This window comes from Trachurus japonicus, chromosome 19 (assembly GCF_045865225.1).
Source record: "Trachurus japonicus isolate A0001 chromosome 19, Traja_1.0".
Classification (NCBI taxonomy): Eukaryota; Metazoa; Chordata; class Actinopteri; order Carangiformes; family Carangidae; genus Trachurus; species Trachurus japonicus.
In genome coordinates, this window is record NC_140925.1 from 529,723 (window position 1) to 554,449 (window position 24,727).

The 24,727-nt window shown below is 44.8% G+C and overlaps 1 protein-coding gene across 1 annotated transcript; it reads right to left on the bottom strand.

The window, feature by feature from the left end:
- Window positions 1-5,127: 5,127 nt before the first annotated feature.
- On the bottom strand, window positions 5,128-23,634 carry rnls (renalase, FAD-dependent amine oxidase). Its single transcript, XM_085760925.1, has 7 exons — window positions 23,425-23,634; window positions 22,616-22,721; window positions 17,671-17,813; window positions 16,007-16,156; window positions 10,626-10,799; window positions 7,369-7,544; window positions 5,128-5,443 (listed from the first exon to the last, which is right to left on the bottom strand). The coding sequence occupies exons 1-7, from the start codon at window positions 23,540-23,542 to the stop codon at window positions 5,291-5,293; spliced, it is 1,020 nt and encodes a 339-aa protein (XP_085617051.1). The 5' UTR covers window positions 23,543-23,634; the 3' UTR covers window positions 5,128-5,290.
- Between the last annotated feature and the right edge of the window lie 1,093 nt (window positions 23,635-24,727).

The window sequence follows — 24,727 nt, forward strand, 5'->3', positions numbered from 1 at the left end:
TTTAAAAACATCAACCAGTGTTTCTCAAACCACCAGACGACATCGTCCTCAAACGTCTTGTTTCGTCCACAAACCAAAGAGAGACTCAGTTTATTGTCATAAAGGAACAAAGAAACCAGAAATATTCACATTGAAGAAGCTGGAATCAGAGAATCTGGACTTTTTATTTTTCTTAAAAATCTACTCAAACTGATTATTAGATTATCAGAATAGTTGACGATTAATATATAATATAATCGATTATTGTTCGATTAATCGATGAATTGTTGCGGCTCTATTAGCGGTAGCATCAGAGCTAACCCAGAACTCCACACGTTAAAGCTACGATGGAAACGACGACGGAGCGCTGCGGTCGAAATCCTCCTAACGCACGGCGCTGGTGACATCACAGGATCTGGAGTGACATCACAGAATCTGGAGTGACATCACAGAGACGAGCGACGACCGGATGTTTGAATGTGACGACGAAGAGAAGAAACGGTTTCAGATGTTTCTCCTCCTTCTTCTCCTCTGACTCCGTCTCCAGTTTTGCACAGAGGTCTCTCTCTCTCTCTCTCTCTCTCTCTCTCTCTCTCTCTCTCTTCAATCAGTTGCTACGGTTACAGAGGTCTCTCTCTCTCTCTCTCTCTCTCTTCAATCAGTTGCTACGGTTACAGAAACATATTTTTGTTATAATCTTGTATCATTAAGCTCCACGTGTTGTAACCATTCCTCCTCCTCCTCTCTTCTCTTCTCTCACGCCGCCCCCCCGACCCCCCGACCTGCAGCAGTAGACGGCATGACGATGATGTCACCCCGTCACCGTGGCGACAGGCCGGAGACTCAGACAGGGGAACGTCAGGGCGGTCGGTCCTGGTCCCTCTGGTCCACGTCGTCAGACATCGATGCAGTCGCTCGTTCACTCGGTTTTACACACACACATGTTATTTTAAACGTGTGTGTGTGCAGACGCAACTGACAAATATTTAGGCAATCCACCTTTTTCCAAACGTTAAAAACCTAAGCCGGTTTTGACGTTTTTTTGCTCTTCCGGTGCAATTTTATGTTTACGTTTCCATGGTTTCAGTAGTCGCGGTAAATTTAATGAAATTTAATGAAAAATATCTGATACAGGATATAAATCCTTTACATCAGACTCAAATAAATAACAACATACAAAATTAAACACAAATATACCAACTATATAGGGTTAGGTCTTTTTTTTTTTCAATGACAATGTGTAAAACACTTGGATCATCACAGCAGCTTTTAACAGTGATATCACACAGACTGACATCATCCGTGTTAAAAACCAGCGTTAATAGATCCATGATGTGTTTACCGTAACTATGACAACTGAAAACCATGGAAACGGAAACACCAAACCGTCAAAACCGGCTTCTTCCGGTTTTGACCGTAGATGACGTTGGGAAACTTGTGGATAGACGGACAAGCAACAACTGAAAGGATCATTGGGCAGGATTCATGATTAATGAGAACGGTAGATAGATAGACAGACAGGTGGTAGGTGATTTCTAGTTTTAACGGGGTTTGCTGGCGGTTCAGAGCGATTGATATAACATGAAGTGTCGCCACTCTGTTATATCAGTCGCTCTGCCGCGGTTGCCCTCTTCATGTCTCCATCCCATAGACTGTAAAGATCCATTCGAATGCAGTCGTGGACTGAATTGCAGCGCATTTTGCAGCACAGACCCCGTTCAAGGCAATGCAGAGATACGTGGGTGGGCTCCTTCTTTTTGGTTTCGAACACTTCCTCAACCATTATTATTTAAAATAAACATAAAACACGTGTATTTTCTCACAAATCCTGCCCTATGATCCTTTAATTAATCATCATTTTATTCATTTTATTTTGAAAATTGAGCGGATTCTCTTGCCTTGCCTGTTCTGTGCCCGACTTCCTGTCTGGTCCGATCTGGTCTTAGACTTCAGGTGCAGGTTGGAGGTTTTTGGTCCCGACGCCCAGTTTTTCCGTCCAACCATCCATCCGGTGCTACCATGGAAACCAGTCCCGTGGTTAACGACCAAATCGTTTCTAGTTCTAGTCGGGACTTTGAATTCCTGTCGTCGACCTCGTCAAGAACCGGATCGAACCGGACTCGCTCCGTCTGATCCAGACAGGAAGCAGCGTAGAGACGGAGCCTCAGCCGGGACAGGAAGTCACAGCTGCCGCGGCGTCGTCGTGGCGACAACGCGTCCCGCCGCCGGCTCAGCCTCACACTGCAAAAATTCAAAATCTTACCAAGAACATTTGTCTTATTTCTAGTCAAAATAAATCTCATTCTACTTAAAATCAGACTCATCACATTAAAAAGCAGCTTGTTTTTAGACACTTTTTACTTTTTTCAAGCAGATTTTTAAAGTTTTTTTTAAGTAGAAAAATCTGATAGTGGAGCGGTTTTTCTTTCTTATTACAAGCACAAAAAACTTGCTTTCACTGGCAGATTTTTCTACTTATTTCAATTGAAAAACAAGTGAAAATGATCTAAAAACAAGTTAATTTTTAGGTGATGAGTCTTATTTTAAGTGGAAAGAGATTAGTTTTGACTAGAAATGAGACAAATATTCTTGTAGAGATGTGGAGTTTTGCAGCAGCCGCCATGTTGGGTTTAGGTGCTAAGCTAAGCTAACCCTCGTTGGTCTGGTGCTTCTCCACCAGCATCAGCTCACTGTCCGTCGCCGTGGCGATCTGGCCAACGACAACACGGCGTCCTGCTGCTGCTGCTGCTGCGGCGCCGTCGGGCTTCACTTCCTGTCACCAACCGGCTCAGAACCGCTGGACTCAGACCGGTTCAGACCGGTTCAGGTTTTTAATAACGGCCGCGGGTCCAGGTGCTCGTTCCGGACTCGGCGCCGCGTCGATGATGTCACAGGTCAGAGGTCAGAGGTCAGAGGTCAGAGGTCAGAGGTCAAACCCGTCAACACGTTCATCTCCTGAAACTGAAACTAAATAGGTCACGTGTTCGGTCGGAGACGGCGAGTCAGCAGGAAGTCGTCGTCGTTGTGATTCGTTCTCCAGAGTTCAGACGGTTATGACATCATCTCCTCTGGAGGTTATGACATCATCTCCTCTGGAGGTTATGACATCATCTCTTCTGGAGGTTATGACATCATCTCCTCTGGAGGTTATGACATCATCTCCTCTGGAGGTTATGACATCATCACCTCTGGAGGTTATGACATCATCTCCTCTGGTCGTTGTGTCGTTGCCGTAGAAACTGAACTCGGCGACGTCTGAACGTGAAGAATCTGGTTTGAGCGTGATCGACCTTTAAAAGCCTCTTGACTTCCTGTTTACATCATCACCACCAACCGACCGGCCAATGGCTGCAGCCGTCCAGCTTAGGCCCCGCCCCCTGACCCGCTGTCTGTGTTTCTATTGGCTGAAGCTGAAGTCTGAGACCTGGAACCAGTCGATGTATTGATTACTGATTATTGATTATTGATCAGTGAACGGCGGCGGCCTCTATCACCATGGAAACGTGTAATGTCAAACTGACCCCTCCTTCTTTTATTCTTTCTTTCCCTCCTTGTTTTATAATTAAATAAAAAAACACTGTAAAGTGAATAAAACTATTTATAAGCAGCTGATTGTGTCCCACTGGTCAATGAATCAATCATCACTTCTCCCACAATGCATCACACCCATCCCGTCGCTATGACGACACATCAAACCTTAAACACAGTTAATTTCATGTTCAGAATCACAGTTTAACCCAATCTGTTCCCTTCCTCCGTCCTTCCCTCTTTCCTTCCTTCTTTCCACAATTCTTCTCCCCTTCCTTCCTTCCTTGAACGAATCTGTTCCCTCCCTCCATCTTTCCTTCATTTTTCCCTTCCCTTTTCCTTCCTCCTTTCCCTTTGTCCTTACTTCTTCCTTTCTTTTTGACCCAAACTGTTCCCTCCCTCCATCTTTCTTTCCTTCTTCCCTTCCTTCCTTGAACTAACCTGCCCCCCCCTCCATCTTTCTTTCCTTCCTTCTTTCCCATCGTCCTTCCTTCTGCTTCCTTCCTTGACCTATTCTGTTCCTCCCTTCCTCCATATTTCTTTCCTTCCTAACTTTTCCCTCCTTCTTTCCCTATGTCCTTACTTCTTCCTTCCTTTTTGACCCAATCTGTTCCCTCCCTCCATCTATCTATCTTTCCTTCATTTTTCCCTTCCTTCTTTCCTCCCTTCGTCCCTCCTTCCTTGACCCAGGAGGACAACAGAAGGGTTAAACTAAACGCAGACACACAACAACACACTAACACAACTCACCAAAACACTGACACGTTGTCTTCAACAGAAACATTTAGTCACAGCACAGAGTCATAGAAACACAACGATCTGATGTTTTACAATAGATGTTCATTTATTAACATCAACTCAACCAACTGTTTTTCAAAAGCAACGAAACAAAATCCATGAATTAGTTTCATCATCAAAGTGAACTGTTCTTCAACTTCAGTTTAGAACGAGAGGTTTTCTGTTTTGACCAACAGAGTGAAAGCAGTTAACATCCACTGTTTAGGTCTGACTTGAGTTTGTGTGTATAAGAAGTTAAAACTTCATTTAAATGTGTGTATTTTGTGTCCAAAGAAGAGAGTGGAGAGTTTTTAAAAAATGTTAAAGGGACATACTGTATTATTATAGAAACTCACTTTAACATTTATCTGGGCGTTTTACCTTCCGGCCTCAGAATGTGAGAGTTGACAGAATGAATCAGTGATGTAATGTGTAGATGTGTGGTCCAGTTAAACTCAGACTGAGCCATAAGCGTGTGAGGATGGAGAGACTCAGTAGATTCCAGTCTCGTCATCTGAGCTGGAAAACTCTGATATTAGTCGACTAACGTGTTTACATCAGTCCAGTCACAGTCGGATTAAGGCCATAATTCAGTTTCCTCTTCTTCAGCGTCCTGTTACCGTGGCGACAGACAGATAGAAGACGCCTGGGAACTGTTAGATCAGAGTAATCAGATTCCTGATTCCAGAGAGGTGAAACGTCTTCCTAGACAAAAAACTAAGTCCAGTTGCTTTCGATTTAACCTCCTTTGAAAGAAAAAGTAATCAGATTACTACGTCAGAGTAATCAGATTACTACGTCTCCGCTCAGAGACATGAAGACAAGCGGCTGGAGACAGAAACATGTTTATTAAGACAAAACAGTTCAATATTTCAGTCTGTATTGATCCCTGCTGATTATTGGTTATTATGGACTTCCTGTCTGGTCGGTGACATCACTTCCTGTCTGGTCGGTGACATCACTTCCTGTCGGGTCGGTGACATCACTTCCTGTCGGGTCGGTGACATCACAGCGCCGCCTTCAGCGCCGTGAACACGCTGAGCGCCGACTCCACGCAGCCGTCGAAGTTGGAGTGAACGAAGGCGTCGCCGCCGCAGACGAGCGGCGGGCGGTCGACCACGGTCATGTGACCGGGGCAGTCGGCCACCGCCGTCAGCACCTGGAGGGGGCGGAGCTACAGGTCAGAGGGGGCGGAGCTACAGGTCAGAGGGGGCGGGGCTACAGGTCAGAGGGGGCGGGGCTACAGGCCAGAGGGGGCGGGGCTACATGTCAGAGGGGGCGGGGCTACAGGTCAGAGGGGGCGGGGCTACAGGTCAGAGGGGGCGGGGCTACATGTGAGAAGAGGCGGGGCTACAGGCCAGAGGGGGCGGGGCTACATGTGAGAAGAGGCGGGGCTACAGGCCAGAGGGGGCGGGGCTACAGGTCAGATGGGCGGAGCTACAGGTCAGAGGGGGCGGGGCTACAGGCCAGAGGGGGCGGAGCACAAATTCTATCGTCATGGTTTTCTGTATGTAAAGGGCAACAGGTGTTTTATTTTGTGAAAGTAACCGGAAGTGCGTTGGTCACAACGGCTAGCTTGAGTAGCGCCGAATTTGTCCGGACAAAATAGTAAACAGCTGGTATTTAGACAAATTAACGACACACTGCTGATCTAAACGGCTACTTTCTCTCCTAAACATGTTTGAAATGTGGATAAAGTGAAATATTTACAGAGTTTAGAGCTAAAATGAAACCAGCTTCTGACTGCTGATTTCAGCTCGGGTAGGAGGCAGGCTAACACTACCCATACACTTCCAGTGTTTGAGCTAAGCTAATTAGCGACTTTAGGTGGAGGCAGGCTAACACTACCCATACACTTCCAGTGTTTGAGCTAAGCTAATTAGCGACTTTAGGTAGGAGGCAGGCTAACACTACCTATACACTTCCAGTGTTTGAGCTAAGCTAATTAGCGACTTTAGGTGGAGGCAGGCTAACACTACCCATACACTTCCAGTGTTTGAGCTAAGCTAATTAGCGACTTTAGGTGGAGGCAGGCTAACACTACCTATACACTTCCAGTGTTTGAGCTAAGCTAATTAGCGACTTTAGGTGGAGGCAGGCTAACACTACCCATACACTTCCAGTGTTTGAGCTAAGCTAATTAGCGACTTTAGGTGGAGGCAGGCTAACACTACCCATACACTTCCAGTGTTTGAGCTAAGCTAATTAGCGACTTTAGGTGGAGGCAGGCTAACACTACCCATACACTTCCAGTGTTTGAGCTAAGCTAATTAGCGACTTTAGGTGGAGGCAGGCTAACACTACCCATACACTTCCAGTGTTTGAGCTAAGCTAGGCTAACACTACCTATACACTTCCAGCGTTTGAGCTAAGCTAATTAGCTACTTTAGGTGGAGGCAGGCTAACACTACCTATACACTTCCAGTGTTTGAGCTAAGCTAGGCTAACACTACCTATACACTTCCAGCGTTTGAGCTAAGCTAATTAGCTACTTTAGGTGGAGGCAGGCTAACACTACCCATACACTTCCAGTGTTTGAGCTAAGCTAGGCTAACACTACCTATACACTTCCAGTGTTTGAGCTAAGCTAGGCTAACACTACCCATACACTTCCAGTGTTTGAGCTAAGCTAGGCTAACACTACCTATACACTTCCAGTGTTTGAGCTAAGCTAGGCTAACACTACCTATACACTTCCAGTGTTTGAGCTAAGCTAGGCTAACACTACCCATACACTTCCAGTGTTTGAGCTAAGCTAGGCTAACACTACCTATACACTTCCAGTGTTTGAGCTAAGCTAGGCTAACACTACCTATACACTTCCAGTGTTTGAGCTAAGCTAATTACGGCGATACGGCTCTATCTCCCTTGTTACTGCACGCACAGTAGAAAGGATGGTGTCTATCTGCTGGTCATGGACTCGGGAGTGAGGCAAGACACGGAAAAAAAATGTTGGCGTATCCCTTTAAAATGACAATAATGAATAAATAAATAGTGCAAGAGCTGTAATAAATAATGCAAAAAAAAAAGATAGTGCAAATGCAGCTGAAGGGTTAGGGTTAAAGGGTTGTTGTGAGTACTCACCTGAGAGTACCTCCACTTCTGACACTTGATGCTGGTTGGCTGAGGCAGATCGGGGAGGAGCTTGTGCAGCTCCTCTAAGATGATTGGCTGCACGTCCTCTTTGTCTCGCTCCAGGTGCTGCAGCCCGAAGGGGACGCTGGTGTGGACGACGAGGGACGGACCGAGGCCGGGCGAGTCTGACCGGAGAGACAACAGACAGAAGAGACAGAGTTTACAGGGTTCTTATGGGTCCTTAAAAAGTCTTAAAAGGCATTGAATTCATTCATCTAAAAACAAAAACAAGGCCTTAATTGGCATTAAAATGTCTTAAATCAATTTTTCAAACGTCTTAAAAATGTTAACACATGGTGAGTGGTATTTTATGGTTGTAATTAGTCTCAAATCTCAAAATAATTGGTAACATTCTGACATAGAGAAGTTAGTGGCGGCCGTCAACTCTAAATCTCTCACCGCCACCAGCTCCAGAGTCAGTGTTTTGTTTTGTTTTTTCGGACTTTTTATGCATTTATTTTGAAAGGACAGCTGGAAAGAGACATTTATTTTGAAAGGACAGCTGGAAAGAGACATTTATTTTGAAAGGACAGCTGGAAAGAGACACAATCCAATGTTCATGTAGCAGTCACTTTACCTTGGATCACAGAGGAAAGTGGGTCAAATTGTCCCTAACCCTATGTAATTGATGTTTTTTCTGCATTTGTGTTTATTATGAAGTCGGTCTTAAATTTCATTTCAAGTGGCTTTAAAAAAGTCTTTTTTTTATTTTTATTTTAATGTTTATTTTGCAGGGACGATACATACAACATTGCCACAAAGAATGAAAAATGCGATGCATACAAGACGTCTAGCTGCAGCTAATTTGCAGTCTTTGTCCCTGGTCAGGCTAAAGAAGGATAAAAGATACTGAATACCGTTACAATAAGTGCAATAATACAAATACAGTGAATAATACAGTGAATAGTTATCATGAATAAATAAACACAGCTACAAAATTTACATTAAGAAATTGCACAAATTAAATACATTAAACATTAGTAGAATGCTGTATTGACAGTGACTTGAGAGAAGTTAATGTTCACATTTCTGCTGCTGCTTAAGCCAATGTTTAGCTTTAGCACTAAACATCTTTAATTCTGTTTGGGATTTGATATCTGGTGGTAAAGAACTCCATAGGTGTGTACCCAGCACTGAAAGGGATGATTGACCCAATGTTGTCCTGCATCTTCGAATTTTACAGTTTTGCTTGCTCATGCTCCTTGTCGTTGTCCCACAGTTGTCTGACTTAGTAAAAATCTGTGACATCGCTTGTGGGGCCAGTCCACTGACACACTTAAAAACAACTTTCAGAAAAGAGAATTTTATAAAATTTGAAAAAGATAACAAATTATACTTCTCAATGATTTTACAATGGTGCCACTTTTGTGGCTTCTGATCTAAAATTTTTAAAGCTTGTTTGTGGAGTGAGAATAAAGGTCTAGTTGCTGTGTCAGTGGCCTGGCCCCAGGCAGTGATGCAGTAGGACAAATGTGAAAGGACCATAGCATTAGGGATGGGTATTGATAAGAATTTAGCGATTCCGATTCCATTATCGATATTGCTTATCGATTCGATTCCTTATCGATTCTCTTATCGATTCTCATTGGGTGAGGGAATAAAAGAGAAATGGGTTTGTTTGCATTAATGCAGTGGTTCCCAACCTTTTTTGGCTCATGACCCCTTTTGACATCACAAATTTCTGGTGACCCTCAATCAAGATGAGCAAGCTCAGATATTTGTATATGCTGCATTTTATTTGATCTTGATTTATATTCAAGAAAGTGAATGTATAAAGAATATAGTTGTTTAAGATTGTGAAAAATAATTAGTTAAAAAAAAAAAATTAATCAATTACTAGACATTTAAGGCGATCCCATTTGAATTCCAGGCGACCCCACATGGGGTCCCAACCCCAAGGTTGAAAACACTGCATAAATGGCTCTAACATTAAAAAAGTAGACAGGACCGACCTGCCTGGACAGGTTAACACTAGACCACTGTGGCTGTGGGCCAGCTGTGCTCACAGGAGGAATTTAACAATGTTTCCATTACATAGTTTTTATGCATCTGTATCTTCTCACTAGTTATTGTTTTCATAACGTTCGTTTTTATGCGGAGCGAGTGAGCGAAAGAGAGAGAGCGCGCCAGAGAAAAGACACAGGGCGCAGCTACCGTTTCACCTGGCTACGAGCAAAACCTGAAAGGAAGTGGTTGGAAATGAAGAGAGAAAAACAGAAAGAATAGACATGTAGCCTGTTCAGGAGACGTTGTCCTGTCCTCACGACGTGAGGGAGGGAGGACCGGAGGGTGGCTCTGGCTCACAGGTTAGTGATGAGGAAACGTCACTGTCAGCTGCATCTGTCAGCAGCTCCGCTCCACGCAGACACGCCACTAACTTTATTTTGTGAGAACAAACGGTGACGTGTGGATATAAACACTAAGCACCCTCATTATAATGAAGATTGATTTTAACGGAACGTTACGTAACGTCATTAATCAATTAATGCGCGGGTTTCTGAACCAAACGGAATCGATAAGGGAATCGTTAAAGCAGACACGCACACGATTCCAAGAATTGATCCAAGTTGGAACCGGTTCCGAAGAGGAACCGGTTTTCGATTCCCATCCCTACATAGCATGCAGGTATAAATGAGCTGCCCTGAAAGAGAGACAGGACCTGATGAGTCTGAAACAATTCAGACTAGTTTTTACAGTTTTAGACAGCTTCTTTATATGTGCTTCAAACTTAAGTTGAGGATCTAGAGTTACACCTAAATATTTAAACTCATTTACCACTTCAATTTCTTTATTATCAATAGTGATGTGAAATTTCTCTAAGGCTTTCTTTCTTATTGAGAAGCACATTGATACAGTTTTTTTGTGATTAAGTGTTAAGTGATTCCTTTGTAGCCATTCTGAAACAGTAACCATCTGTCTGTTTAAGATATCTGAGGCTTGACAGGGATTCTTTGCTGAGACATAAAACACTGTGTCATCAGCATACATCTGACAAGTCTTAAATTTAACTTGGCTTCAGCTGTAGGAACCCTGGTTTAGTTTAGTTTTAGTTTAATAAGTTTATTTGTATCAGGGACGATGTATAAAATAACATTAGTCTCAAAATGAGAAGAGATGTCTTGTAGCAGATTTAGCTACTTTCCATCTGTAGCTATGGATGGAGACAGGTGAGACAGACAGGTGAGACAGAGACAGGTGAGACATACCTGCGTTGCGTTTGCGGTTGTCCACGGCGACGTAGCGGATGACATCGTTGTTGGTGACGTATTTAACGGCCCAGGAGAAGGAGAGGACGGAGTCTGGAGGGAAGAACAGAGCCAGGGCGAAGCGGGACGAGTAGACCACCGGCTGCAACACCGCTCTCTGATTGGCCGACAGGACTGAGGGGGGGAGGCAGAGAGAGGGGGAGGAGGGGCAGAGTTAGATTCTTATTTCTATCATAAATCCGATCATTTCCTCCCCCAGATAACTTTGGTGTCATTCCAAGTGGTTGTGATGAAATGAGCTCCAGCCGAGAGGCGCGTATATCCGTATAATGGAGTCTACAGGGTCTAAATAACACATTATCTGCAGAGAAACTCCTTCATTTCACCAATATTTAGTTCTGATAGGCTAGTGCTATTCCCCTCTGAGTCCGGGGTTAGCTGTTATCAACATCCGGGGTCTGTAGGTTGACCTACTGACCTCTGACCTGGATGATGTCATCTCTGAGCGCCGCGCGGCTCATTCTGATAATAATCATTCTGCTTCGGCATTCGGGTCCATTTTTATCTCAACTAGCCGGAGCTTTAGTGAGTCCAGGTTGAGGAGAGGAAGCCTGTGGAAGCTGAACTTCATCCAGCTGCTCGTTTTGTTCTGACAAGTCAGAAACACGCAGAAACCAACCGTAGCATTAGCGGTAGCAACAAGCTCAGAGATGACATCATCCAGGTCAGAGGTCAGCAGGTCAACCTCAAGGGGGCAGTTGTGGGTCTGAGAAGTGAAGCTCACTTCCGCATTCAACAAACTGCAATCCCCTCTTCTTCCTCTGGGGGCTGGCTCCAGAAGGGAGCAACTCCAATTGAGCCCCATGTTAAAATAGCCGATTTTACAGCTTCAAAAAACATATTTACAGCCTGGTACATTTCATTTTTTTGGTCTCAATCGATAGTTTCTACCCCCGCACACACTCTGAGGGGGGTGAATTTTTTTTAAACTCTACCGTTTTACTGTTATTAGGTTTAAAGTTCTGGCCAATTAGGGCGCAGAACCGTTGAGTGACAGGTCCGGCGACCGCTGCTACGAGGCCAGTGGGCGGGCTCTCGGCCGGCCAACGGCCGCACCGCTCCAAATATGGCAAGTAGAATCCAACATGGCGCGGCTCAAACCCCCGTAGTAGCGGCACAAAACAGACTCCCCCAAACCAATGGCTGACGTCACGGACGCTACGTCCATTCTTTTTACAGTCTATGGTCAACCTACAGACCCCGGATGTTGATAACAGCTAACCCCGGACTCAGAGGGGAATAGCACTAGCCTATCAGAACTAAATCTTGGTGAAATGAAGGAGTTTCTCTGCAGATAATGTGTTATTTAGACCCTGTAGACTCCATTATACGGATATACGCGCCTCTCGGCTGGAGCTCATTTCATCACAACCACTTGGAATGACACCAGAGTTATCTGGGGGAGGAGATGATCGGAGTTTACTGTGCGTTCACACCAAAACGCCGGAAGTCGATTCATTTTCAATGAGAGCCGGCGACACTGAGCTTCACCAGACCAGAAGTTGAGTCTTGGTTAACTTTAGGGTAATTAGCTATGACGCGGTTCGGCAGCAACCAGTCAGAATGGAAACATCCTTCTGCCCAATGACGATGGAACTTTGACGTCAGTAACGTGACCAGCGACCAGCAGCTGATAATATTTGTCGTTTTGGAAGCTGTCTGGTCTGAAGCTCATCCTAAAGTGTTTTTGACGCTTTAGAAGCTTTTGGTGTGAAGGTACAGTTAGTCTACATGTAAGGTCCAGATTGTAAACAATGTAAATGTCCCTTTAACCCCTATAACCTTTTGTAAAACATGGGTTATGTAAAGCAGCGAGTGTTTAAAGGTTCAGTTCTTCTCCTTCAGGCTGCAGCTGAACGATGCTGCAAACTCCTTCACATTCAGACGACGTGAAGCTAAAAATAACCTGAGTGTGTGTGTGTGTGTGTGTGTGTGTGTGTGTGTGTGTGTGTGTGTGTGTGTGTGTGTGTGTGTGTGTGTCAGCAGAAGAGGAAATGGGCGCTGTCTCCTCTCAGCCAATCAGATGAGCTGGAGGTGACATCATCATCATCTACAGAGACGACGAACACATGGAGGAGCCTTTGTCTGCAGCGCACACACACACACACACACACACACTGAGACACACACACACACACACACACACACACTGAGACACACACACACACACTGAGACACACACACACACACACACACTGAGACACACACACACACACACACACTGAGACACACACACACACACACACACCAGAATGTTCTGCAGCTTCCAGTAAAGTGAATGTGAATCATCGTCCAATCAGAAACAAGAACATGATTTACCATCTGTGTGTGTGTGTGTGTGTGTGTGTGTGTGTGTGTCTCTGCAGGAAGAGGAAGTCAGCTATCAGCCCATCAAAATAAAAGCCTCAAAGTTTCCTTCATCAATGAGACTAATAATCAATAAGGTGACATCACAGCAGTGTGATGTGAAGCTCCGCCCCCTAGTGGTGACTCCACGCCACTGCAGCTGTGTGTGTGTGAGTGTGTGTGTGTGTGTGTGTGTGTGTGTGTGTGTGTGTGTGTGTGTAGTGATGGGCCATCGAGGCTTTGTCGAGGCTTCACTGACATCTAGTGTTGAATCAGATGAAGTGCAGTTGAGACGTGTCATTCATCAGTTCATTGATTGTCTGAGATGTGATTGGCCGTGCTCACTCTGTTCCACTAACGTTACATGGTCGTATGGTTTCAAGCTCACACAATAAAATATTAAAATATTAAATAAACTATGAAGTTACTCTGTTTCTCATTTAGCATTTCTGATTGTGATAGGCTTTCCTTATAGGCTACGTAGCCTGATATATTAGCCTCTGCTGTGAATCACATTCTCCTCTAAAACAAGTCTAAATAGTCTATGGCTTAAACGATGTGAAATGGTGTAGAGTAGATGGCAAATGTGATCTCATTTCAAAATAGAAAAGAAGGAAGGCTAGCTCAGCGCGGGATTCAATCCTACGTCTGAGAAGGCCGAGGTGTGGCAGCCGGGCGACGGCTTTGCCTATGGGACGTGTTAAATATTTCTTGAGCTCATACGGTCGTTGACGCTTCAATCTTTAAAAGTATGTGTGTTACAACACTTAGATAAATTGTTTTCCTCTGCTCCACGTATCATGGTTTAGTAAAGTTATAGAAGTCCTGGTCCTGAATGCTGCACTGTACAACCACATCTCTGCTGCCTCAGTTTCTGTGCTGCCAAGGCTCAGCTCAGCTCTCAGAGAGCCGAGACGACCACAACACTGACTGGTGATGAATGAATGACTGAATCAGTGAAGTGGTTCATACGTCACAACCACTGTTCCCTCTCAGGTGTTTTACTGCTGCCTTTGCCCAGAAGACAAAAAAGTTGCAGACTCAAATATCCCCGACTAGTTTACTGTTCAATGTCTGACATTAACCGTGGTCTGTAGTACAACTACGATTTAAGTTTTTGCTTGAGAATTATTATTACTGTTCATATCAAGATGCTTCAGTGCCAAGATATTTGGTTTAAAACTGGAGATGGACCAGTGTCTCTTATACTGGGCCTAACCCAAATCGTCGTTTAACATCAAAACATAATAAGAGGCTGTACTGTATACTTACTTATGCAGCGAGACAGAATATTCTGTTACAATGGATCAATGACAGGGTACCAACTGTTAAAGGCTGTAGTAGTAGTAGTGTTTGATCTAGTGCCATTAGAGACCTTACATGCATATTACATTTAACAACAGACCAATTCCATAAAGTTTGGGAACCCTATTTGAAGTATGTAGCCTGGTGTCTCTTGTATAATGTTGAAGGGATTTTCTTGAATGCTCATACTGTATATTTTTTCTTACTGAATCCTAATTATATAGATCTGAGCTGACGGTTGTTGTTTTGTTTTTGTTTGTTTTTATTATTTGTCTATTTGTTTTGCTTTTCATTCCTGTGGACCATGTTATGTATCCATCCCTTTCTTGTAAAAGTTAAAAATCAATAAAAAATATTGTTAAAAAATAAAAAAAAGAATGCTTCTGTGCCAAGAGTTGATGTTGAGTTGTTGTTTTTTTTTACATAATTGTTCATATGGCAATAAATGCTAAATCTATTTTGCCAAAACAATATAGTATTTTGTTCTCATTAACTGTAACTGGAGCAGCCTGGGTAATGTTGTCAAAATAATCTGTTATTAATCATTATCGAGTTCCCCTGTGCAGCACAACCGCCTCAAAAACTCCTTCATTCATCCCTCTGTCCATTAAATTTATGAATGAGCAGCTTGTGTGATGTTATGTACTGTATGAATGTTTGCGTGTCCACACATCTGCCACTAGTACTCTCTGAGGCATATTGCACTTTAATGATTTTACTGTATGTTCTTAGTACTTCCCTGCTGCTTTTCCCTTGTACTGTTTTTGTCTTTGTTGTGAAGCAGCACTGCTCTCTGTCCCAGAGAAATTTCTCCTACGGGAGACTAATCAATGATTTTGACTTTGACTTTTGACTTTGACTTATAGTAATAGCCAATAGTATTCTGCCCTACAACGGAAGAACGGGGTAAAACTCCTCAGAGAGCAGTTCTGAGAAAAATGAGTTTAAAGTATTGTTGTTGTCCAGTCAACTGTATTGAACTTAGGATTCTGAAAATTGGTCAAATCCTTGTTTTTGCTTTTGCGAGTAGTAGCCTAGTCTAGCTGTGTAAAAATATTTAACTCAAACTTAACATTTGACCCTATTTCAGAGTTACCTCTGTCTGTCTGTGCATTGAGGCTAAATATAAGCTGGACATACAACACAAGAAAGAGGAAACTAACTCCTATTGGTTGGTAGAATGATAGCAGCCTGTTGAACATCTATACACAGAGAGAAAAGGGTAACTCTAGTTACTGTGTTCTCTGGTTGTTTCACCGCAGTTTTTGGGAGTTACTGTGAAAACCACCCGCAAATATATCCCAAATAAGAAAACGTTGAGTCCAGATATTTATCCACATGATGTAGCAGAACCTTTAATGTCCCACAAATGACAAAATCTAATTTTTGACAAAAAATGAGTTACCCCCTTCTTGTGTTGTAGGGCAGTGTTGATATGTGGAGTTGGACAGAGGCCAGAGCACCAGCATGTGGACGTTCTGTCTCACAGTCGCTCCAGCAGCTCATCAGGGAGTTGAATTTCTGCTCAGGAGTTTTGAAAATTAGAGGGAACATTGGTCACAAGTCACGTGACCAAACAACAGTGGTTCAATACAAAATGCTTCATGAGCTACCGGGCATCTGTCAGAGGACCATCACTATGTGTGTGTGTGTGTGTGTGTGTGTCTCACCGTCCCCCTGCAGCATCAGTATCTGAGGAACCGGCATCGTCAGGACGACGGCGTCGAACGTCTCGCTGTCGCCGTCCTTCCTCTGGACTTCCCATGATGCACCGCGGCGAAGCAGCCCGGTCACATGGCGCCCGAAGAACAACTCAGCTCCTGAAGCACACACACACACACACACACACACACACACACACACACACACACACACACACACACACACACACACACACACACACACACACACACACACACACACACACACACACACACACACACACACACACACACACACACACACACAGACCGATCAGGGTTTGTAAAGTGCTTTATAAATAAAGTTGTATGGTATAAAACACTTAAAGCAACATAAAATAAAAAGGTATCACTTTACTGTAATAGGTATTGATCAGATTGACATAACACTGTCATAACCATCAATGAATACTTCTGACAGCTGTGGTTAAGTGTCATTCAGTAAGTTATGTCACTTTTGATGCAAAGTTGACATTGTTGAGATGTTTTTGTTCTGACAACTTCACATAAAGACAATTTAAACTGTCATAGCAGACCTAATGGACAAACTTTAAACATTATGTCAAGTTGTCAGAACAAAAACATCTCAAACAATGTCAACTTTGCATCAACAGTGACATAACTTACTGAATGACACTTAACGACAGCTGTCAGAAGTATTCATTGATGTTTATGACAGCTGTTATGTCAATCTGATGAATACCTATTACAGTAAAGTGTTACCTAAAAAACTCTTGAAAATTAAAAGAACAGCCCAAAATACACAACCTGACCAAATCTGAACTAATGTGCATCAACACAGACATAGTTACACAACAATAAAAACCTAGAAGGGCTAAAGGGTTAGTACGTAGAGTCAGTGGAGAAACAGCAGAACGCCTCCATCTACTGGTCAAGACGGGAACTACAACAACAGGAGAAGAATCCCTGCAGTCGGTTACCAGCCTGTTGCTAGGTAAAACGGCCCGTTGCTAGGTAAAACGGCCCGTTGCTAGGTAAAACAGGCCGTTGCTAGGTAAAACAGCCTGTTGCGAGGTAAAACAGCCCGTTGCTAGGTAAAACGGCCCGTTGCTAGGTAAAACAGCCCGTTGCTAGGGGCGATGCTCTGACTAGAGGACACAGAGGAGGAGAGCTAACAGCTAACAGGATATCTACCTCATGTTTCATCTCTACTGTCATTAAAGGGATAGTTCACTAAAAATTTAAATCACAGAGACAGCAGTCGGTCTGCAGAGCTGCTCGGCCGGCCAACCTCCGTCCTCATCCCGGGGGAGAAAACCATCGCTAATTAACTTACCCGCAGGTTTTTAGAGGTTTACCACCGGCTGGTTACAGTATTTCTAGGAGATAAATGTTGGTCTCAGTGATATAAATCTAACAGCTGTATCAGTAGCATTAGTTAGTCTGAATGTAAAGTGAAGCTTCCTGTGTGTGTTGGACAGAAGAGCAGCGCTGAGACCGTACCTGAGACAGACAGGTGAGACAGGTGAGACAGACAGACAGACAGACAGACAGACAGACAGACAGACAGACAGACAGACAGACAGACAGACAGACAGGTAGACAGGTAGACAGGTACCTGAGACAGACAGGTGAGACAGGTGAGACAGGTAGACAGACAGGTAGACAGGTACCTGAGGTAGACAGGAAGTGGCGGACCAGGCTGCTCATCCCCTGGGGGGTGATGTAGTTCTCTACTCCGTCCGGTTCCTTCAGCCCCTCGACTCGACCAATCAGAGGCTGCAGCAGCCCAGAGGACCGCAGCTCAGAGTAGAACCTAGAGACAGACCTTCACAATAAGAGCCCTGACAGAGACAGACCTTCACAATAAGAGCCCAGAGGACCGCAGCTCAGAGTAGAACCTATCAGAGAGAGACCTTCACAATAAGAGCCCTGATACAGAGACAGACCTTCACAATAAGAGCCCAGAGGACCGCAGCTCAGAGTAGAACCTATCAGAGAGAGACCTTCACAATAAGAGCCCTGAGGACCGCAGCTCAGAGTAGAACCTATCAGAGACAGCCCTTCACAATAAGAGCCCAGAGGACCGCAGCTCAGAGTAGAACCTAGAGAGAGACCTTCACAATAAGAGCCCTGATACAGACAGACCTTCACAATAAGAGCCCAGAGGACCGCAGCTCAGAGTAGAACCTAGAGAGAGACCTTCACAATAAGAGCCCTGATACAGACAGACCTTCACAATAAGAGCCCAGAGGACCGCAGCTCAGAGTAGAACCTATCAGAGACAGCCCTTCACAATAAGAGCCCAGAGGACCGCAGCTCAGAGTAGAACCTAGAGAGAGACCTTCACAATAAGAGCCCAGAGGACCGCAGCTCAGAGTAGAACCTAGAGAGAGACCTTCACAATAAGAGCCCTGATACAGACAGACCTTCACAATAAGAGCCCTGATAGAGACAGACCTTCACAATAAGAGCCCTGAGACAGAGACAGACCTTCACAATAAGAGCCCAGAGGACCGCAGCTCAGAGTAGAACCTATCAGAGACAGACCTTCACAATAAGAGCCCTGATACAGACAGACCTTCACAATAAGAGCCCAGAGGACCGCAGCTCAGAGTAGAACCTAGAGACAGACCTTCACAATAAGAGCCCTGATACAGACAGACCTTCACAATAAGAGCCCTGATAGAGACAGACCTTCACAATAAGAGCCCAGAGGACCGCAGCTCAGAGTAGAACCTAGAGACAGACCTTCACAATAAGAGCCCTGATAGAGACAGACCTTCACAATAAGAGCCCTGATAGAGACAGACCTTCACAATAAGAGCCCAGAGGACCGCAGCTCAGAGTAGAACCTATCAGAGACAGACCTTCACAATAAGAGCCCTGATACAGACAGACCTTCACAATAAGAGCCCTGATAGAGACAGACCTTCACAATAAGAGCCCAGAGGACCGCAGCTCAGAGTAGAACCTAGAGACAGACCTTCACAATAAGAGCCCTGATAGAGACAGACCTTCACAATAAGAGCCCTGATACAGACAGACCTTCACAATAAGAGCCCTGATAGAGACAGACCTTCACAATAAGAGCCCAGAGGACCGCAGCTCAGAGTAGAACCTAGAGACAGACCTTCACAATAAGAGCCCTGATACAGACAGACCTTCACAATAAGAGCCCTGATAGAGACAGACCTTCACAATAAGAGCCCAGAGGACCGCAGCTCAGAGTAGAACCTAGAGACAGACCTTCACAATAAGAGCCCTGACAGAGACAGACCTTCACAATAAGAGCCCAGAGGACCGCAGCTCAGAGTAGAACCTAGAGACAGACCTTCACAATAAGAGCCCTGACAGAGACAGACCTTCACAATAAGAGCCCAGAGGACCGCAGCTCAGAGTAGAACCTAGAGACAGACCTTCACAATAAGAGCCCTGAGACAGACAGACCTTCACAATAAGAGCCCAGAGGACCGCAGCTCAGAGTAAAACCTATCAGAGAGAGACCTTCACAATAAGAGCCCTGACAGAGACAGACCTTCACAATAAGAGCCCTGACAGAGACAGACCTTCACAATAAGAGCCCTGACAGAGACAGACCTTCACAATAAGAGCCCAGAGGACCACAGCTCAGAGTAGAACCTATCAGAGAGAGACCTTCACAATAAGAGCCCTGACAGAGACAGACCTTCACAATAAGAGCCCTGACAGAGACAGACCTTCACAATAAGAGCCCTGACAGAGACAGACCTTCACAATAAGAGCCCAGAGGACCGCAGCTCAGAGTAGAACCTATCAGAGAGAGACCTTCACAATAAGAGCCCTGATACAGACAGACCTTCACAATAAGAGCCCAGAGGACCGCAGCTCAGAGTAGAACCTATCAGAGAGAGACCTTCACAATAAGAGCCCTGATAGAGACAGACCTTCACAATAAGAGCCCTGATACAGAGACAGACCTTCACAATAAGAGCCCTGATAGAGACAGACCTTCACAATAAGAGCCCTGACAGAGACAGACCTTCACAATAAGAGCCCTGATAGAGACAGACCTTCACAATAAGAGCCCTGATAGAGACAGACCTTCACAATAAGAGCCCTGATAGAGACAGACCTTCACAATAAGAGCCCAGAGGACCGCAGCTCAGAGTAGAACCTAGAGACAGACCTTCACAATAAGAGCCCTGACAGAGACAGACCTTCACAATAAGAGCCCTGATAGAGACAGACCTTCACAATAAGAGCCCTGATAGAGACAGACCTTCACAATAAGAGCCCTGATAGAGACAGACCTTCACAATAAGAGCCCTGATAGAGACAGACCTTCACAATAAGAGCCCTGATAGAGACAGACCTTCACAATAAGAGCCCAGAGGACCGCAGCTCAGAGTAGAACCTAGAGACAGACCTTCACAATAAGAGCCCTGATAGAGACAGACCTTCACAATAAGAGCCCTGATAGAGACAGACCTTCACAATAAGAGCCCTGATAGAGACAGACCTTCACAATAAGAGCCCAGAGGACCGCAGCTCAGAGTAGAACCTATCAGAGACAGACCTTCACAATAAGAGCCCTGATAGAGACAGACCTTCACAATAAGAGCCCAGAGGACCGCAGCTCAGAGTAGAACCTAGAGACAGACCTTCACAATAAGAGCCCTGATAGAGACAGACCTTCACAATAAGAGCCCTGATAGAGACAGACCTTCACAATAAGAGCCCAGAGGACCGCAGCTCAGAGTAAAACCTAGAGACAGACCTTCACAATAAGAGCCCTGAGACAGAGACAGACCTTCACAATAAGAGCCCAGAGGACCGCAGCTCAGAGTAGAACCTAGAGACAGACCTTCACAATAAGAGCCCTGATAGAGACAGACCTTCACAATAAGAGCCCAGAGGACCGCAGCTCAGAGTAGAACCTATCAGAGAGAGACCTTCACAATAAGAGCCCTGATAGAGACAGACCTTCACAATAAGAGCCCAGAGGACCGCAGCTCAGAGTAGAACCTAGAGACAGACCTTCACAATAAGAGCCCTGATAGAGACAGACCTTCACAATAAGAGCCCTGATAGAGACAGACCTTCACAATAAGAGCCCTGACAGAGACAGACCTTCACAATAAGAGCCCAGAGGACCGCAGCTCAGAGTAGAACCTATCAGAGAGAGACCTTCACAATAAGAGCCCTGATAGAGACAGACCTTCACAATAAGAGCCCAGAGGACCGCAGCTCAGAGTAGAACCTATCAGAGAGAGACCTTCACAATAAGAGCCCTGACAGAGACAGACCTTCACAATAAGAGCCCTGACAGAGACAGACCTTCACAATAAGAGCCCTGACAGAGACAGACCTTCACAATAAGAGCCCAGAGGACCGCAGCTCAGAGTAGAACCTATCAGAGAGAGACCTTCACAATAAGAGCCCTGAGACAGACAGACCTTCACAATAAGAGCCCAGAGGACCGCAGCTCAGAGTAGAACCTAGAGACAGACCTTCACAATAAGAGCCCTGAGACAGACAGACCTTCACAATAAGAGCCCTGATAGAGACAGACCTTCACAATAAGAGCCCAGAGGACCGCAGCTCAGAGTAGAACCTATCAGAGAGAGACCTTCACAATAAGAGCCCTGATACAGACAGACCTTCACAATAAGAGCCCAGAGGACCGCAGCTCAGAGTAGAACCTATCAGAGAGAGACCTTCACAATAAGAGCCCTGAGACAGACAGACCTTCACAATAAGAGCCCAGAGGACCGCAGCTCAGAGTAGAACCTAGAGACAGACCTTCACAATAAGAGCCCTGAGACAGACAGACCTTCACAATAAGAGCCCTGATAGAGACAGACCTTCACAATAAGAGCCCAGAGGACCGCAGCTCAGAGTAGAACCTATCAGAGAGAGACCTTCACAATAAGAGCCCTGATACAGACAGACCTTCACAATAAGAGCCCAGAGGACCGCAGCTCAGAGTAGAACCTATCAGAGAGAGACCTTCACAATAAGAGCCCTGATACAGACAGACCTTCACAATAAGAGCCCTGATACAGAGACAGACCTTCACAATAAGAGTCCTGAGCCCACACACACACACAGTCAGAGTTTTTTGTTGTTTTTTCTGGGCAGATTGAGTCGTAGGCAACTGGACGTGTGTTTGTCTGTGAAGACGTTTCTCCTCTGATCCAAGGAGCTTCATCAGTTCCTACACAACAAGTCTCACTGGTCCAACCAGCTGGACTGAGACAGTGGAGTGAGACCAGGTGTTGAACCTCTGTGGGAGGTCACCTGAGAACCTGTGGGTGTTTACAAAGGTCCTGGTTTCACTGGACCAGTGTTGGTGTTTCCTTCAGAGTCCTGTGACACCTGGGGAACAACAGTCAGGTACGAGGAGAAACGTCTTCCCTGACAAACACACGTCCAGTTGCCTACGACTCAACCTGCCCAGAGAAGGACATGACCTGGATGAATGAGAAGATCCATAGACAGTCAGCCCTTCACAATAAGAGCCCTGAGCCCACACACACACACACACAGAGTCAGCCCTTCACAATAAGAGCCCTGAGCCCACACACACACACACACAGAGAGACAGCCCTTCACAATAAAAGCCCTGAGGCCTACCTGTGGTGAGACTGGGCGTAGGCCGGCGTTGCCGTGACGTACTGAGCCCCGAGGTCAGCGAAGTGGGAGGAGGGGGAGGGGGGGCGCGAGGTCGACATCCTCCCACCTGGAGGGGGAGAGGGGGGGGGGGGGGTCACAACTTTATTTGATGCTCAAGGAAGGAAGGAAGGAAGGAAGGAAGGAAGGAAGGAAGGAAGGAAGGAAGGAAGGATGAAGGAAACGATGGGAGGAAAGAAGGAAGGGAAAAAGAAAGGAAAGATAGAAGGAGGGAGGGAACAGATTGGGTCAAAAAAGAAGGAAGAAGAAGGAAGGAAAAACAAATACAAAAAAGTTAAATGTTCAAAGATTTGTTGTTGTTGTTTGTTTTCATACCAATATAAAATAAAATACACCATAACAGCTGACAACAACAAAGTAAAAAAAAAGACTATTTAGAACAGGCTACAGGTTACACTGACTTCTGAATGGTTTAAACATGGTTTATATATCTATATATCTGAGTTAATGCTACATATTGACCTGTAGACTTCTTGAGCCAGGACACTTTGTTGTTTTTTTTTATCAGTGCTTGATTGTTAAATACAATAAAATACCCACTAGCTATATGTTGAGGGGTTCATGGAAAATGTAATAGAATAGACAACTTATAAAACATCATTTACATAATAACACAGTGACTTGTTGGGTGTATTCAGGGTGTATTAGACCAGACACCATCAACAACACGGTGGAGGGGCCCACGGGGGCCCACGGGGGCCCACACGGCCCAGAACTCCTAGCAACTGCCCTGCTGTGACGTAACTACTCACCTGCTCCTCGCGCCTTGTCCCACACCACCACGTGCACTTTGTCCTGCAGGTGTGTCCGCAGCAGCCACGCGCACACGCTGCCCGTCAGCCCCGCGCCCACGATCAGAACCCGGGACATGTCGAACCGAGCCGAGCCGAGCCGAGCCGAGCCGAGCTAGTAACCCTGGTAACCGAGCTGGTAACCGAGCTGGTAACCCTGGTAACCCCGGACAGAGAGGTGCTCCTCTGTTTACTCCGCAGCTGCAGCTGGAGCAGCAGCATTAACCCTTTAACCCTTTAACCCCGCCCCCCCCGGTTATAAAACGGCCTCAACAGGTCGGACAACTAAAACTATCCCGGAGTCAGAGCGTCGTCAAGGTAACGGGGACAGACACGGCACATCCGGCTGCAACCTTCAAAATAAATGTCTTCCGTAGGCTACGTCGTGTTTTGATTTTCTTTTGTTCAAATTTTTATTGAAAAAGTACAAAAATAAACAACACTGGCATGTTTCATAGTGCATACTAGTACCATAAGTGTGAAGGGAATGCCAGATGAACATCATTCAACATTAGTGTAAGTTAACTCACAATAGGAACATACACATTAGTGCTTCAGTAGAATACATTCAGAGCAGTTTAAATAAAATTTGAATAAGCATCTCAAAATAAATAGTCAAAAATAAAATAAATATAAAATAGAATAAACATTGATTTCATGAAGACAATAAATGTGTGTGTTATTGATTATCATGAAGCCTTCTGGTTTCCGCTCCTTATTGATCATGATGTGTCGGAGGAATAATCACAAGTGACAAAATAATAATAATATTGATGACCTGTGTGTATGAACTACTATAGCTGTTATTATGTTGTGTTTTAGTTACATAGGAGTCAACGTTTCACAGTTTATTCAAAGAAACATCTGTAAAGCTTCTCTAAGCAACAGATATTGACCAATAATAGATATTAATAGATCATAATCTAAATCCGATTTTTATGCTGTTGAACTTTTCTCCAGTTTCAGTTCAGGTTTCAGTCATGGATCTATTAATACATCCCATGGTTTCTGTTCCTCTGCTGTCACAGCCTGGGCTTTTATTCTGAAGGATTCTTTAGGGAAACTTTAGAGGGAGAGATAATCAATAATCAAACAAACCTTTGATCATCATCATCATTATCTATTAGTTACGTCACTGTTTTGACCTGAATCAGCTGATCTCTGTTTCCGACGGGAGACTGATTAACTCTGATTAACTCTGATTAACTCTGATTAATCAGGTTATTGATCCGGCAGACAGGGGGTTAACCATCTGACTGTGACG